This window comes from Peromyscus californicus, unplaced genomic scaffold (genome assembly GCF_007827085.1).
Source record: "Peromyscus californicus insignis strain IS unplaced genomic scaffold, ASM782708v3 Scaffold_15__1_contigs__length_86483966, whole genome shotgun sequence".
Taxonomy (NCBI): domain Eukaryota; kingdom Metazoa; phylum Chordata; class Mammalia; order Rodentia; family Cricetidae; genus Peromyscus; species Peromyscus californicus.
Genome location: NW_026294447.1, coordinates 59,798,512 through 59,812,677, shown reverse-complemented (window position 1 = coordinate 59,812,677; position 14,166 = coordinate 59,798,512). Strand labels below are relative to the sequence as shown.

The window sequence follows — 14,166 nt, the reverse complement described above, 5'->3', positions numbered from 1 at the left end:
CCCAGGACGCTAAGGCAGGAGGACTGAGGCAAGTTTGAAGTTAGTCTGGACTATGTAGTGAATTCAGACCAACTTGAGCCACAGATTGAGAACCTGTCTCAAAAACATAACAAAAGGTAAGCTTTTGTTTGTAAAAAGACGTGAAGGAGATGGTGAGTTGAGTTGGGGAAGGATACCTAGCTTGCATTGCTGTGGGCCAACCTCTTTACTCAGATGGCTCCCTTAAGTCAAACCCAAATGTAACAAGAAATAACGCCCCCACCCCCAACAAAAAAGCCAACGTTAACTTACTGCTGGTGGATTTCAAACTTCTGGTAATGGAACTCAGTTCTCCCGCACCAAATCATGTGTAGCAACATACATATTATGAGTTGAATTTTCAGAAGTTTCATGTTAGTAACATAAAGCCAACGAGAACAGAGTTTTTCAATGGCTGAAATTTGGTATAGCATGTTCGAGATTTAGCTAAAACTTATATAGAAACAATATCCCTTGAGCACTGTGAGGCATGGACTGATGTCTGAGACTCTACTGGTCCAGCCAGGCAGGTGCCAAGTCCACACTCTCCTATGACCACACTGATCCTAGGGCCCCACTGTGAGTTCATGGTCACCCTACCTTCTGCCTGGAGTGTACAGAATGAATTTACACTCTTTACCTGGATGTTTCCACAGATTATTGTGGTGCCTTGTCTAAGGGGCCTTCCTACCTGTCATGGGTCCTGGTGCATGGGCTGAACCCTGGCTCCACTCAGTGCTGTCACCCTCAGGCAACTGACTTAACCTCAGAGTCTCTTGGTCTCTCTGCTGTGGATGGAAAGAGTGGCCAACACTCTGGTGAGCTACGAGTGGAGATTAGCCAAAGGGTGAAAAGTATCGACAAGATCTACTCTTGGTCACCACTGACTTGGTGATACAGTCCTCAGGAAGGAGACACAGAGCTTTTCCAGTTTGCCCGAGAGCCTCTCAAAGCACCATGGCTCTGGTAGCTGTCAATCAGAGCATGCCTCTGGCCAAGAATTCTCTCTCTCTGTCTCTCAAACATGATGCCCTTCTCCAGTTGGGTCACCACCAAGTGCCAGGAAGCAGTAATCTTAGTCACTACCCGAGACCTAATGTCTTCTAACCAGTGAGCCACTACTTTCCTCAAATACTTGCAGCCTGCAGGCCTGAGGCCCAAGGCCCTCAGGAAGCTCCAAGGCCTCCTCTGACTTCCCTCTGCCTGGGGCTTGGCTTCCATGGCTTAGCTCCTGTCAGAAGGGATGGAGACCCAGAGGCCATGTGATGGGTAAGGGTCACTGATCCAGAGGTGTCCTTCCCTGAATGGACCAAGAACAGCCAGAGTGAGGCTCCTGGGCTGTTTTCACAGGCTTCAGCAATGATGGGCCAGCGAGGACCTAAACTCGCACCCTCAGTGTGTCTACCCACTCGAGACAGTCAGGCATCAGGATAGAGCGTGTCTACCCACTCGAGACACTCACTCAGTCAGGCATCAGGATAGAGCATGTCTACCCACTCGAGACACTCACTCAGTCAGGCATCAGGTTAGAGCGTGTCTACCCACTCGAGACACTCACTCAGTCAGGCATCAGGATAGAGCATGTCTACCCACTCGAGACACTCACTCAGTCAGGCATCAGGTTAGAGCATGTCTACCCACTCTAGACACTCAGTCAGGCATCAGGTTAGAGTGTGTCTACCCACTCTAGGCACTCAGTCAGGCAACAGGTTAGTTTCTGAACACTGGATTCTTAGGCATATTTCCTCTTCAAAAAGCAAGTATTGTATGTCAAAAGCTGCATCTGTGTTTTCTCTTTTCTCTCCATAGTCCTGGGCTTCGTTCTGTAGACCAGGCTGGCCTTGAACTCACAGAGATCCGCCTGCCTCTGCCTCCCGAGTGCTGGGATTGAAGGTGTGTGCCACCATGCCTGGCACCTGCTTTTTCAATCCAAGAGGTAACATCACAGGATCAGATTCTTAGAGCAGAGACGGGGAGCTAGTTGACAGCTGGCACTCAATAGGGGGGCACAGGAACCTGCTTCCCAATGTCCCTGACAGTTAAGAGTGTGTCGAAACCAGACTGCCCAGCGCCATGGCTAAATTTACTTTCAGGATGAGCGATAAAATTCACATGTTCTTTATTTAGTCCATATAATACACCATTTTAAAGAGTTCTTTAAAATTAGATAAAAGAGCATAGTAAATGGCAAGTGCATGAAGTCTTTCTTCATAAACAATGTCAAAACAAAAAGTTTTGAATTACAAAATGTTAAAAAATATGTTGGTACTTAACATTTCACTAAAGCATAAAGTTACAGATATTTTCTAAAGAAAAATAACTGTGCCACTTACCTATTTTTGCTGTTTCTATGAACTTTTTTTTTTAATTCTGTACATAGGACATTTTGTACAAAATACGAAGTCTACATTTTTATTACTTATTACCATAAAACAAAGATACAATGTATGTACAATGTTCAAAGAAGCCATACAAAGCCACACTAGAAAGACACTTGGAACTGTGACATCTCTGGCGCACAGATACATTTGGGAAGAGTAGAGGCGCCAAACTCAGAGCTTGACGAAGAAAAACAGCCGCCTGTTCATTTTCAACATGGTACTTTTCTTCAAACCAGTTTGGTACAAAATCGACCGTGTCTCTATAGTGATATGTAAGTTGAACAATTAGCACAGGGAACCCGAGTACTAACTAGGGAAACTTTAATAGGCCAAAATATAGAGTAATACTCTTGTCAAAGAAAATTAGTCTCTCTCAAAACTGTTTTTTTTTCTTCCTTATTGGTGAATGTTTGTCTTCAATAAAGAGCAGAAATAAAATCTAGACCAGCAGATGTTCTTCTGTGCTGAGTTTCACACAATCACCCAGACACTGAGAGCTCGCTTTCCACAAAGGGCAAAAGAGTCTCCTGGGACCTCTCACCACAATGGAACATCCCACATCAGGGATATCTGAGACTCTACCAGCTAAAGACGAGAGTTCAAACAATGGGGGATCAAAACACATAGACACTGCTTTATACAATAAAAGCACCCTTTTTCCCTCCAAAGGAGAAGGCATCTCAACTTTTTTTTTTAAATTATAGATTTCATAATGGTAAAGTGGATAGATACTTGTCAAGTTTCTCAGGAACTGTTCTTCTCACCCAAGCGACTAGCCTGTCCACCTTCAGCTGGGGCCACCTTTCCGTCTCGAACTGTGCTGGCTCCCCCTCCCTGCAGATGCCTGTCTTCCCTGCTATGTGGAGTGAGCATTAGCAGTGATCTAAGAACAAGTGGGAAGTGGGCTCTGCGGCAGCATGAGAGCAGTGTCTGATTTCACCATTTTTTTTGGTCACGGATACCCGAGACCACAATTAAAAAAACAGGTTTTAAAAGAAGCCACACTTTACCTCTTATGCATCAAGACATTGAACACTAAGTTATATATATGCTGGAGACAAAAGAAACTAGTCACTGTTCAGAACAGCGGTACACATCTCAAGTAGCTTTCAAGCAGGACAAATAAGTCAAAATACTGGCCACCCTGAGAGAAATAAAGAACAGACAAAGCGCTAAGTTTAAGGATTTTTCTCCTCGTGCTATTCCACCTAAAACAGAAGCTTAATCCATGCAAGACGTCTGTGAAGCCTGTAGCAGCATGTGAAGACGAGCGGATATGCAGACACTGCACTTTTCCTTATGAGCTTGGTAATGTGTGCTTTTTCCAACAGAAGGCTCACCGAGGGCACCCTAACAGCATGGCCTGCAGTATGCCCAAAGGCAGCAGCAGTTTGCATTAGGCCAAGTAGCTTAATTTATTGTAACGTTCTACAAATGCGGAATTCTTAGATCCTACAATTTTATCAATTCAAGAGCCTTGTTGAAGGATAATGTGTAAGTAGATGAAAAACTGATTCTGCAAAGAAAAATATGAACACATAATTTCAACATTGTGATTCTAGTCAAGGTGGACTGAGAAAGCACTTCTCAGAGCTTTCTTCTCTGAGCTTAGGTGGAACCCTGGCTTCTACCACAGACTATGAAATATGGCTTTCGGTAGACTTTAAGGGAAGCATGACATGGTGTGCATGCCATTAATCAAAGGAAAAAAACACCTTAGAAGGTCCCAGTGCTGAGGATGTCAGCCAGTTTCCCAGTAGGCGGCTAGAATGTGAAAGCAAAGAGCCATTTCGGTGAGGTTTAACCAACAAACACTAGCTGCTGGCACAGCAAATTGTGGAAACGATGTCAAAGGTTGTAAAGTCTTAAAAAGGAGGAGATACCTTCAAAGTGTTCCTTTGATTTGAAAACTCATGGCGTTCCCACAAAACTACCTATTTGGGAGAACAAGAAGACAACCAGGGTGCTTTCCTACAGCTCTGACTTGGGGACACAGTCTTACTCAGGGCTATGCTGGGGTGGTGACAACACTGTCCTCGACCCCCGGCTTGGCCAGCAGGGCCAGAGAAGCCACCATTGTTTGAACTCCTAATCTCGAGCTGAGGCGGACGTGCATTATTGCCCACAGAACGGGGTCGGAGGGAGCTTTGACTATGAGTGTAGCTGATTGGTATGGCACAAACAGTATGTCTTTTCTATAGCATCCAGAAGAGAACTGACAGGCCCAGCTCGACGTGCTGCTCCAGAGGCTAGCGCCCATCCTGGGAGAGCAGCTCACTGGCTCTGCAGTGAGCCTCCAAGGCTTTCTCGGTGTGGGGGTCCTGAGGCAGCTCGGACTTGCGCCGCACAAGGGGACGGTCCTTCTTCGGGTCTTTCTGTGCCTGGAATCACAAATGCAACGCAGTTGGCTACGCACCAGGCTGACTGAGAAGGGAGCTGACTTCTGAGTTAGAAGTCAGAGGATCACAGATGTGCTACGGCTTCAGCTGGCCACAGGAACGGGCCCATTTTCTATTCACCCCAGACATTCTAAACCTATGTGAGGACTAGTGTGAAGCCTCGTGGGCAGTGTTGGCTTTGAGTCTCTGAGTGTTACTGTTTGCAGAGTCTCCAGTTCTTACTCCTCTCCCGAGTACCTCAGGAGAGGAGGCTCTCTCACAAAACATCACCAATGCCACTTCATGACCATGTCTGCTACACACAAACTTCAGAAAACAAAACTAGATTGAAACCAGCTAGGAGAGCTAAAATATCTACAAAAAGTTTTAGAAGTTTTTTTTTTACAGTAAGAGGTGTTAAATGGGCCATGCAGCTAGAAGAGAAATTGTACCCAGAAGTCATTTACATTCCCAATATTGAGTCTAGGAAATCAGAAAATTCCTTCTCTTTTCCACTCTCTTTCTGAAGTTTAGGAATCCCACTTTAGCAGGAAGATTTAGACTATGTGTGTGCATGTGCACATATGTACACGCTTTGAGACAGGATTCATTATGTAGCCCAGGTTAGCCTTAAGTATATTATGAAGTCCAGGCTGGTCTTGACCTCATAGCAATCCTTCTGCCTTAGCTTCCCAAGTGCTGGGGTTATGAGCATGAGCCAGCATGCCCAGGGATTTAGCTAATTGTATCTGCAAAGAACGGGGCCAGCGAGGAGAGTCTACACCGAGCATCCGCTTAGCTTTAAAGGAGGCTGCTAGGCCAGCACCAGCACTCTGGAACATAACAAAACATCAACGCAGCTGTCCAAAGGCGACGTGCCGTGAGAAGACTGCAGGCAGCCAGCAGCTGCTTTTGGACCTAAGTTGCTCAACCCTAACTGCTTTCCGTTCCATCCAGTGTCTCCAACCAAACAAAGGCAGCATTAAAGAAACCTTTACAGTGTAATCTAGAAAAAAAGTAACAACTGTTGAAAGTCAATTATGTGACAACAGAAGGAGCATGCATGAACGGCTGCTCCGTGTGCTGATGTCTGACTTCCACATGGTGATAAACATGCTCTTATGCTCTGGTGTTTCGGAAACTCAAGCACCTGCCAAGCCACAGACGGAAGCCTGCGTCTCCAAGAGTTTGGTGTTTCTCAGCAGGGTTCTCTGTGGGTCTGCTTAGGAAAACAGCAGCAGCAAAAGTTCCAGTGTCTTGTCTGACACCACGATCATTTCTAGAGCTGTCACTTGATATCACCACTCAACATGGTGAAGCAAAGTTTTTCAATTTGCCTGCCTAAAAACCAGTCACCAGTCCCCATACAGGCTGTCTGTCACCAGTCCCCATACAGGCTGCCTGTCTGTCACCAGTCCCCATACAGGCTGTCTGTCTGTCACCAGTCCCCATACAGGCTGTCTGTCACCAGTCCCCATACAGGCTGTCTGTCTGTCACCAGTCCCCATACAGGCTGTCTGTCACCAGTCCCCATACAGGCTGCCTGTCTGTCACCAGTCCCCATACAGGCTGCCTGTCTGTCACCAGTCCCCATACAGGCTGCCTGTCTGTCACCAGTCCCCATACAGGCTGTCTGTCTGTCACCAGTCCCCATACAGGCTGTCTGTCACCAGTCCCCATACAGGCTGTCTGTCACCAGTCCACATACAGGCTGTCTGTCACCAGTCCCCATACAGGCTGTCTGTCACCAGTCCACATACAGGCTGTTCTCAGTCCACATGCTCATAAGAGTGCATTTATTGATTTGAGTTTTGCTACAAAACCCAGGCCGGTTTCAAATCCATGATCCTCCTGCCTCAGCTTCTCCAGTGCTGAGATTTTGGGTGTGCACCACCGCAGCTGGCACGTTAGGAGTGCCTTATCTTTAACCCATCAGAAATTCAGAGGTAAAATTCTACCCTGAATTTTATGTCCATCCTGATGCAAACCAACATTTTAAAATAGATGAAATATGTAATTAGCTCTGGCCCAGGCATGTCAGAGAGAAGAAACATCTTAACACAGAGACCATAGTCAAGCTGTTGGAGCTGGACCCAGTGAAGGTGAACTGAGGAAACTCAACTGACCGGAGCTTCTGGACATACACAAGGGGCCCCTCTGCTTAGCATGCAGACAGATGCATGAAGCAGAGAAGAATTTGACAAACCACAAGAGGAACAATGAGAGAAACAGGAGGCAGGAAAGAGTGAGACATCGTGCAGATGGTGGTCTAGAATGAGTAAGATCTGGGGGAGAGGACGTGCTGGCAGCATGCGGGCAGGGGTGGGTGGACGAGGAAGCAGGAAGTGTTGGCATGAGACAGCTCTGTGTGAGACACAGGAGCCTGGGCACTCTGGCAGGTGCAAATGGCCAGTGCTAGAGGTCTTGTAGAGAACATGGGCTGGGTACACAATGGTACACGCCCCCCCTTTATCTTGGAAAGGCGCTGAGTTCTAACGTTAGAACTAAATTTGGGGTAGAACTAATCAACGTTCCTTAGCTCTGTCTTGCCCATCACAGGCTGTGATGTCATGGAAAGAAGGGAAAATACTTCATGTACGCCATGGTGACTCATCACGCTCTGGTAGACACAAAGCCTTAAGTATATGCTATGCATTTTCCAAGGAGTACCTGCACTGCCTGCCTTCTGGCTCTACACCTTCCTGACTTGCATGGTTGACACTGCTTTTCTCCCGACCAACTGTTAAAATGAAAATTGTTAACATTTTAAATGTCTCTGATATTAATGTTATTCATATGAAACTTACACACTTTTTCAGGGGTTGTTCTGTATAGAGTTCCACAAGTTTCACAAAGGAAATCCAAACAGTGGTTCTGACAAGTGAATACAAAATTGAATTTCTCCACCTCCCCCACCAACCAAATGCCTTTCTTAGCAGTGGTCTCTTGTTCCTAGTCTTCACAGGACCATCTTATTTACTTCTCACCCTGTCCTGACCCAACAGTCAAGTCCACTTAAAGAAACATGGCATCTTTTTGGAAAAATAGTGAAAATAAAACTGAGGGCCACAGAAAGTGTTCATATTATTGAGCCCCAGACCTTAGTTTTTTTAGCTATAGTTTTATTTGGTTTTTGAGCCAAGGTCTTCCCATGTAGCCTGGACTAGCCTTAAATGTGCTGATCATGCCTTGGCCTCCAGAGCTCTGGGACTACAGGCATGAGAGACCACATCTGGTACTTGGCACATTCATTTGCTGTCATAACTGACTAAGAATTTCAAGAGCATGATTCCACTGTTCTCAAACGAAGAAGAGATCATCATTTCACCAGGTGGTGGTGGCACAAGTCTTTAATCCCAGCACTCGGGAGGCAGAGGCAGGTGGATCTCTGTGAGTTCGAGGCCACCATGGTCTACAGAGCGAGTTCCAGGACAACCAGGGCAACACAGAGAAACCCTGTGTCGAAAAACATAAACAAAAACAACTAAAAAGTTTATCATTTCCAATATTACCTACAAGGCTGTACCTCAGAAAAACCTTCATCCAGACACCGAGACTGTCTATCTATGTGTCCTGGCTCAGGGGTTTAACCCACAGACATCCTGAGACTGGACAGTGTTGTCTTTTTCAGGGTTGCTATTCTAGGTCCTCCAAATTTCCACAGCAATTTGCTTTACCTTCTCATTCCTTTTCAAAGGCAGGCTCTTTACAAAGTTGCCCAGCTAGCTTCAAGCTTGAGATCCCCCTGCTCTGTCTCTGCACCATAGGAATTTCAGAAGTGGTTGGTTTTTGAGTCTGGGCTGACCTCTGAACCTGCTATATATCCAGGGATGACTTTGAACTTTTGATTTTTCGGTCTTCTCTTCCCAAGTGCTGAGGTTACAGGAGTGTACCACCATGCAGGGTCTGTGCTGTGCTGGGAACGACCCAGGCTTTTGTGCATACTAGGCAAGCGCTCTGCCCACACAGCTAGATCTCCACCTGTCAGTTCCTTAAGGTGAAAACCCTGCTGGGATTCTAGTGGAGGAATTCATTTGGGGAGAACTACATCCCCATGCCCGGCATCTTCTGACTCAGGAGCACGAGCCACAGAACTCAAAAGATAAGGTGGAGGACCAACTTTGTAAGAATGTCAACCACACAGAAGGCTCAACTAGATGACATAATTTCAAGAGCCACAGAAACAGCAAATGTGCCATGGGAGTTTTTCATGCTCAGAATGCCCAGCTGTTTTTACCAAAAGGGGACCTGTCGCCATGCTGAACAATGGCGTGGAGGCTCTGCAGCCCCTGAACTAACAATGCCAGAGCCCACTTTTCAAGGCATTTTTGCTTGAAGTTTGAGATTAATTTGGTGTGTTCTCAATCCAGTTGCTGCTCTTGTATGGCATAGGGTGTAAGTTATAGTGAATCGTGACCAACGGTGAAGGATGTACCAGAAGGAACATTCCTTTGAACCTTCAAGTGTGCAGGAAAGGCTCACAAGTCAACTTTCTCTAAACTTTATATGGCCTAAGTATATGGGTAAGAGTCACCAATTCCCAGACGGGCTTCCCCGGGATGATGTTCTGAGGAATATGGGGATCTCAGACAAGCACTCAGCTGGACTGCCATTGGCAAATTTGGGGCTGCAAAATCAAAGTGGAAATGAAAAGGTGACCTTAATTCCTTTCAAAGTTACAAAGAAATCACAGAGGAAAACTAGTGCCTGCAGGTAGAACACAGAAAACACACGGGGTTTCTTTCTTTTCTCTTCCTCCCTCTTTCCACGCCCCCTCATTCTCTTCCTTCCTTTTTTCCAAGAGATGAGTCTCACTATGTGCCCCAGACTGGCGTTGAACTCACAATTCCCCTGCCTTGGCTTCTCCAGTGCTGGGATTCTGGCCTGAGTAACTATGCCCAGTTGAATTCTCAGTAAGATCTATTCATTGCTAAGAATAACCATTATGTGAAAGTGTAGAATTCAACTAATTCCTGACATTCAGTAAGTGGTCACTGAGTTTTTCCATTGCATTTTCAGTATTTTCATGTTTTGTTGAGTAGAAAGAACTATTCATTCATCCATTTAAACAAACTTTAATTTAAATCAAGGGGCTGAGGATGAACATGAATTCCCGTGACAAGTGCTGGGGCTGAGCCCTCCTTGCTCAGCACTGTGACAGGGAGCCTGGGACTCCAAATCAGGCAACCATGTGGCAACGGTGAAAAGAAATGGCCACATGCACCTCTGCATCTCTGCTTATGGTATTTACACACAAGCCACAGCCTTTCAGGGCACCGTCACCAGTAATTATGAAGAGATACTGCCGCACCCTCTCTTCATGCCAGGTCTTGAAGTGCTTCTGTGTGCTACCCTGGGACCACAGCCCAGTTCAGAAGGTTCCATGTCTGGTGTTCTGCAGACACGTGTGGCTGGGGCTGATGGAGGCTCAGCTGGCTAGACTGCCCACTCTTAGTAATGCCTCATCCTATCTTATCGGGTGAGGATTTACTGGAACCAAACAAAAGAGATTAGCGAATCCTTCTGTTTATTTAACTGAGCTCCAATGGACATCACGAGCAGTAAGCAGCAACCAGGTGTTCCCTTCTACACTCTAGAATCTGAGTGCTAACGTATAGGGATCCTGTCATTGGTCAAAGGGGGCTAAAATTGACAAGGGAGAATAACTAACACCTCCAGGTCCAATCTGGGCATTGTTTACACTTGCCCGGAACAGGGAGCATGCCCAGAGGAATGAGACTCTCAGGACCCTCAGAGGAGCTCAGTATATACAGAAACCTTTCTGTATACGTTCTCAATTTGGCAAAAAGAACTAGATCAGAACTGTTCTAAACAGTTATGTGGAGTTGTGGAGTTACTGGAAGTGCTGTTGGCCAAGCCCTGGCCTGCCACAGGAGCTCTGGGTCCTGGAAGAGGCTAAGCTTCCTCATCTTGGTGTTCTGGGAGGCGAGGGGTGTAACACCTGCTATGAGGAACTAAAGGCAGTGCTCTGGGCTGCATAGGGGAAGTGAATGGCAAGATGCTACTGCAAAGCTTCTGATTTTGCTCAAGCTAACAGAGAACACATAGTTAGGAGTTGGGTTTCTGTTGCTAAGGTAAATGAAGCAACAAATTGCAGGCATACACTTAATTGTTAAAAACTTTTCTAGCGATCTGATCACTCAGATCTCCAGATGTTTCTGAACAAGTGACTGCATTTCCCTTTACAGCATTAGCTTAGCGGAACGTGACGGGCCGGTCAAGCCCATCTGTAGCGGGCGCTGCCCTGCTGAGCTCAATGCACTTTTACCTGACGAGTCTCGTCGCTCACTGTCTTTCTCAGCATCTGCACATCTTCAAACTGAGGCCCATCTGTCTCCATTGCCACCGGAATGCTCATGACGCTGGCTTGACTATACACTGCATACTGCAATGCAAAGTATGGAGTCACTCTCTGTTAGGTGCTGGGTCTGCACTTAGGGCCCTCAGACTGCAGGGGACGCTGGCCCACTGCCCTTCCCTGTAGCCCTCTCCCACAAGAAGCCACATGGTGGGAGACAAACTTGCCTACGTGCCCACTGATGAAGCCTGTGGGCTGCTGCCTGTCGGATACTGGAAAGGAGCTCACCTTTCTGTAGGCTAGGCTATGGGATTAACCCTCTGTTGACCTCAAGATCCCCTCTACATCTTCCCTGAGTTCATCTCCATCCAGTTAGCCTGCAGCCCTCCTGCATCTCTGGAGCTAACACACTGAAGGGGGGATGCCCACAGCAAATGGTCACTTCTCACCCTGTTCTCTGTACATAGCTTGTCGAGCCCCTTCATCCCCCAGCTCTCTTCCCTTCACTTCTTCACACCCACCCTGAGGCCGCTGCCCCCAATCCTCTTTCATTCCACATCCTCAGTATTTTCTTAAGATCTTAAATCTTTCAACACATTCCGATATCCTGCTTGCCGCCAAAACTAATGCAGCCTGGATTATGGCTGGTCCCTCTAACCCGGCACCCTGTGCCCCTGGAGTCTGGCCCGCTGTGCCTTGGGGCCCTGTGCTCAGCTTCCCCACCTCTCCACTCCCTTGTGCTCTAGGTGCATCAGGCAGGTTGTGATGGTAGATAGCCCTCCCCTACCTGCTTCTACCCTGGCCCCAGTGACTTAAGGGTCTGTGAGCAGAGGGATGTAGTCAAGGCTTGGCTTGCTAGTTGTTGGCACTCGCTCTCCCTGTGGTCAGGTCAGGGTGGCGGGGACAGAGTCAGTGTCTGCTGCAGGTTGGGGGTTATGCTCAGTCCTTCCCTTGCAATATATGTGCTATCAAGAAGCCTCAAGCCTGAAGGGGACACTGGGCTCTGTGCCCGGGCTTATGGCCACCCACACACCTGGCTTCCGCCACCCCTTTGGCTGGCAGCTCTGCTCAGGCCAGTCTGGCTCCTGATCTTTCTCTACCAAGCCGCCTCCTGGGCACTAACCATGTGTTCGCTTTAGCCTCCAGGCCGTGTACTTGCTGTAACCACACCTGGCACTCAGTTTCTTCCTACAACCCTTGGGCTCGCCTGCCCTTCGTGCTACCTGCTCTGCTCAGCAGCCTCCTTTCCACACGTCCCTCCAAGAGTCAGTCCCCTGCGGGCCGAGCTCTTCCAGCACAACATCCTGCCAGAACAGAAGAGCTTCCTAAACTGCAAGTGCACCTGGGCCACTGTGCTCCTTATATAAATTTGGAGGGATAAAGGCAGATGGCTTCTGTTCTCTCTCTAGTATTATCACAGCTCCCTCAGGGCCAGCCCTGAGCTTCTCTAATATTTTCTGACTTGCCTGGGTCTTGGGCCCTTGCCTCAAATGCAGACTGTGTGACAACTGTAGGGTCAGGATTCCCCCTGGGAGAGACCACATCCCATCCCAGTGCCATTTCTTTCTGAACCTCCCTATAGACACGAGCCACACTTTCTTCTGCAGTCTGGAGCAGTCCTCAGTTGTGTGCTATGGTCTGGCTGCACTGGCCCCTTGTGCACCCCACGCTTCTAGATGCCAGGCTGTGTTTGGCCCTGACGTTTTTAATCACTGGAAATTTCCATAATTTGATTCAGGATACGTGGCACCTTGTCCTCTAGGTGCTCAAAGTCAGATGGGGAGGAACAGAAAGTAATGGAAGTCTACTGTGAGATAGTCCTGGGGGCTGATCTAAAGCAGAGGCTTCATCATCTTAATACTCCAGGATAAACCCGATGTTTTCCACACAAGTTGCACAAGGAGTGGAAAGGATCCTGTGCTCATGGGTTGTGCTGGTTCACAGCAGACAAAGCTCACTCTTAGTAGGCACAGGAAGACTTCCCCCAAAGAGCATAGGACATCAAGAGGCAGCAGCTCAGAGGACAAGGATGCACAGGCCGCCACAGAAGGCAGAGGACCTGGGGCATGATCCCCTGCCACAGCCCAGCTGCACTCACACAACATCCCAGGTGGGGGTGGGGGGTGAGTAATAAGATGCCCTAGAGTCTATTTGGTGGGTTGGGAGAAACACACTGGTGTTGGAAATGACCAGTGTTTTAGAATTCCACACAAAGAATATGGCATGGAAAACCCAGGGAAGCGGCCACAGCTGCTAGAACATGTCTTTTAAGCCACAGCTTCTGGATCCCTCTTCCACTAGCATCTATGAGCAGATGAGACACTTGCTTGGCCTGTAAAAATGAGGGTTTGCTTGGGGAAGATGTCTCCCCAGATGCCACTGAACACACATGAATTATTGGTAACCTTCCTTTGGATAGTGAAGCTGATGTTCACTCTCACCAAGGCTGATATGAAAATGGCTTAAAAACCCATATATCCACTACCAACCTGAGTTCTGTAATGACAAGTACTAACCAGAAATTAGTTAGTGCTGAGTTTTCTCTCAAGAGAATGAGTTCTAAGGCCATACTTTCAGCTCTGAGGTCTTAACACATGAAGTATTTTCTACTTTAGAGACATTGTGTCATGGGGCTGGGGTATGTGGACAAGACTCTTGATGACTGTCACAGACAGATGTTTCCACACAGAGATGGGGGTGAGGACAGTGGGAAGGGAGGTCACCAAAGCTCCAATGCCAAACCCACCACAGGTACGATATCACCACAGACAGTTTAAAGAGCAATCAAAAGGAATAAACCAGGAACCTCTGCTGCTAGGCAATGGTGACTCCAGGCCCCATGCTGATACAACAACCAGCTCTTAGTTTGTAAGCACAAGTTCTGTGCAGTTTTTTCAACACATTATTATTTCCATATTTTAGACAAAGCACACTTTCTAAGGCTCTTCACTCCTAGCTAAATAAAGCCTTCCAAACAAAGCAGGACTCGCAGGGCAATGTCAGCAAGGTTGAGCCACCTAAGTCTGCCCATGTATGCTTTCCCCATGTTTAAAACAACTCTCAGTACTTC

At 47.3% G+C, this 14,166-nt stretch overlaps 1 protein-coding gene across 8 annotated transcripts in view; it reads right to left on the bottom strand.

Annotated features, from left to right (window-relative positions):
* Nucleotides 1-2,120: 2,120 nt before the first annotated feature.
* The window catches only part of Ppp2r5c (protein phosphatase 2 regulatory subunit B'gamma), a 150,882-nt gene continuing 138,836 nt past the window's right edge, over nucleotides 2,121-14,166 (bottom strand). For 3 of the 8 annotated variants that reach the window (XM_052738975.1, XM_052738976.1, XM_052738979.1), the window contains 2 exons: nucleotides 11,067-11,183; nucleotides 2,121-4,780 (listed from right to left, as the gene is read on the bottom strand). In XM_052738975.1, coding sequence (XP_052594935.1) covers nucleotides 4,649-4,780; nucleotides 11,067-11,183 — 249 coding nt within the window. In that variant the 3' untranslated portion in view covers nucleotides 2,121-4,648. Of the gene's footprint in view, nucleotides 4,781-7,160; nucleotides 7,168-7,456; nucleotides 7,518-9,836; nucleotides 10,268-10,526; nucleotides 10,528-11,060; nucleotides 11,184-14,166 lie in introns of those variants that run through there. The other 5 variants (XM_052738977.1, XM_052738982.1, XM_052738983.1 and 2 more) reach the window with 4 other exon arrangements.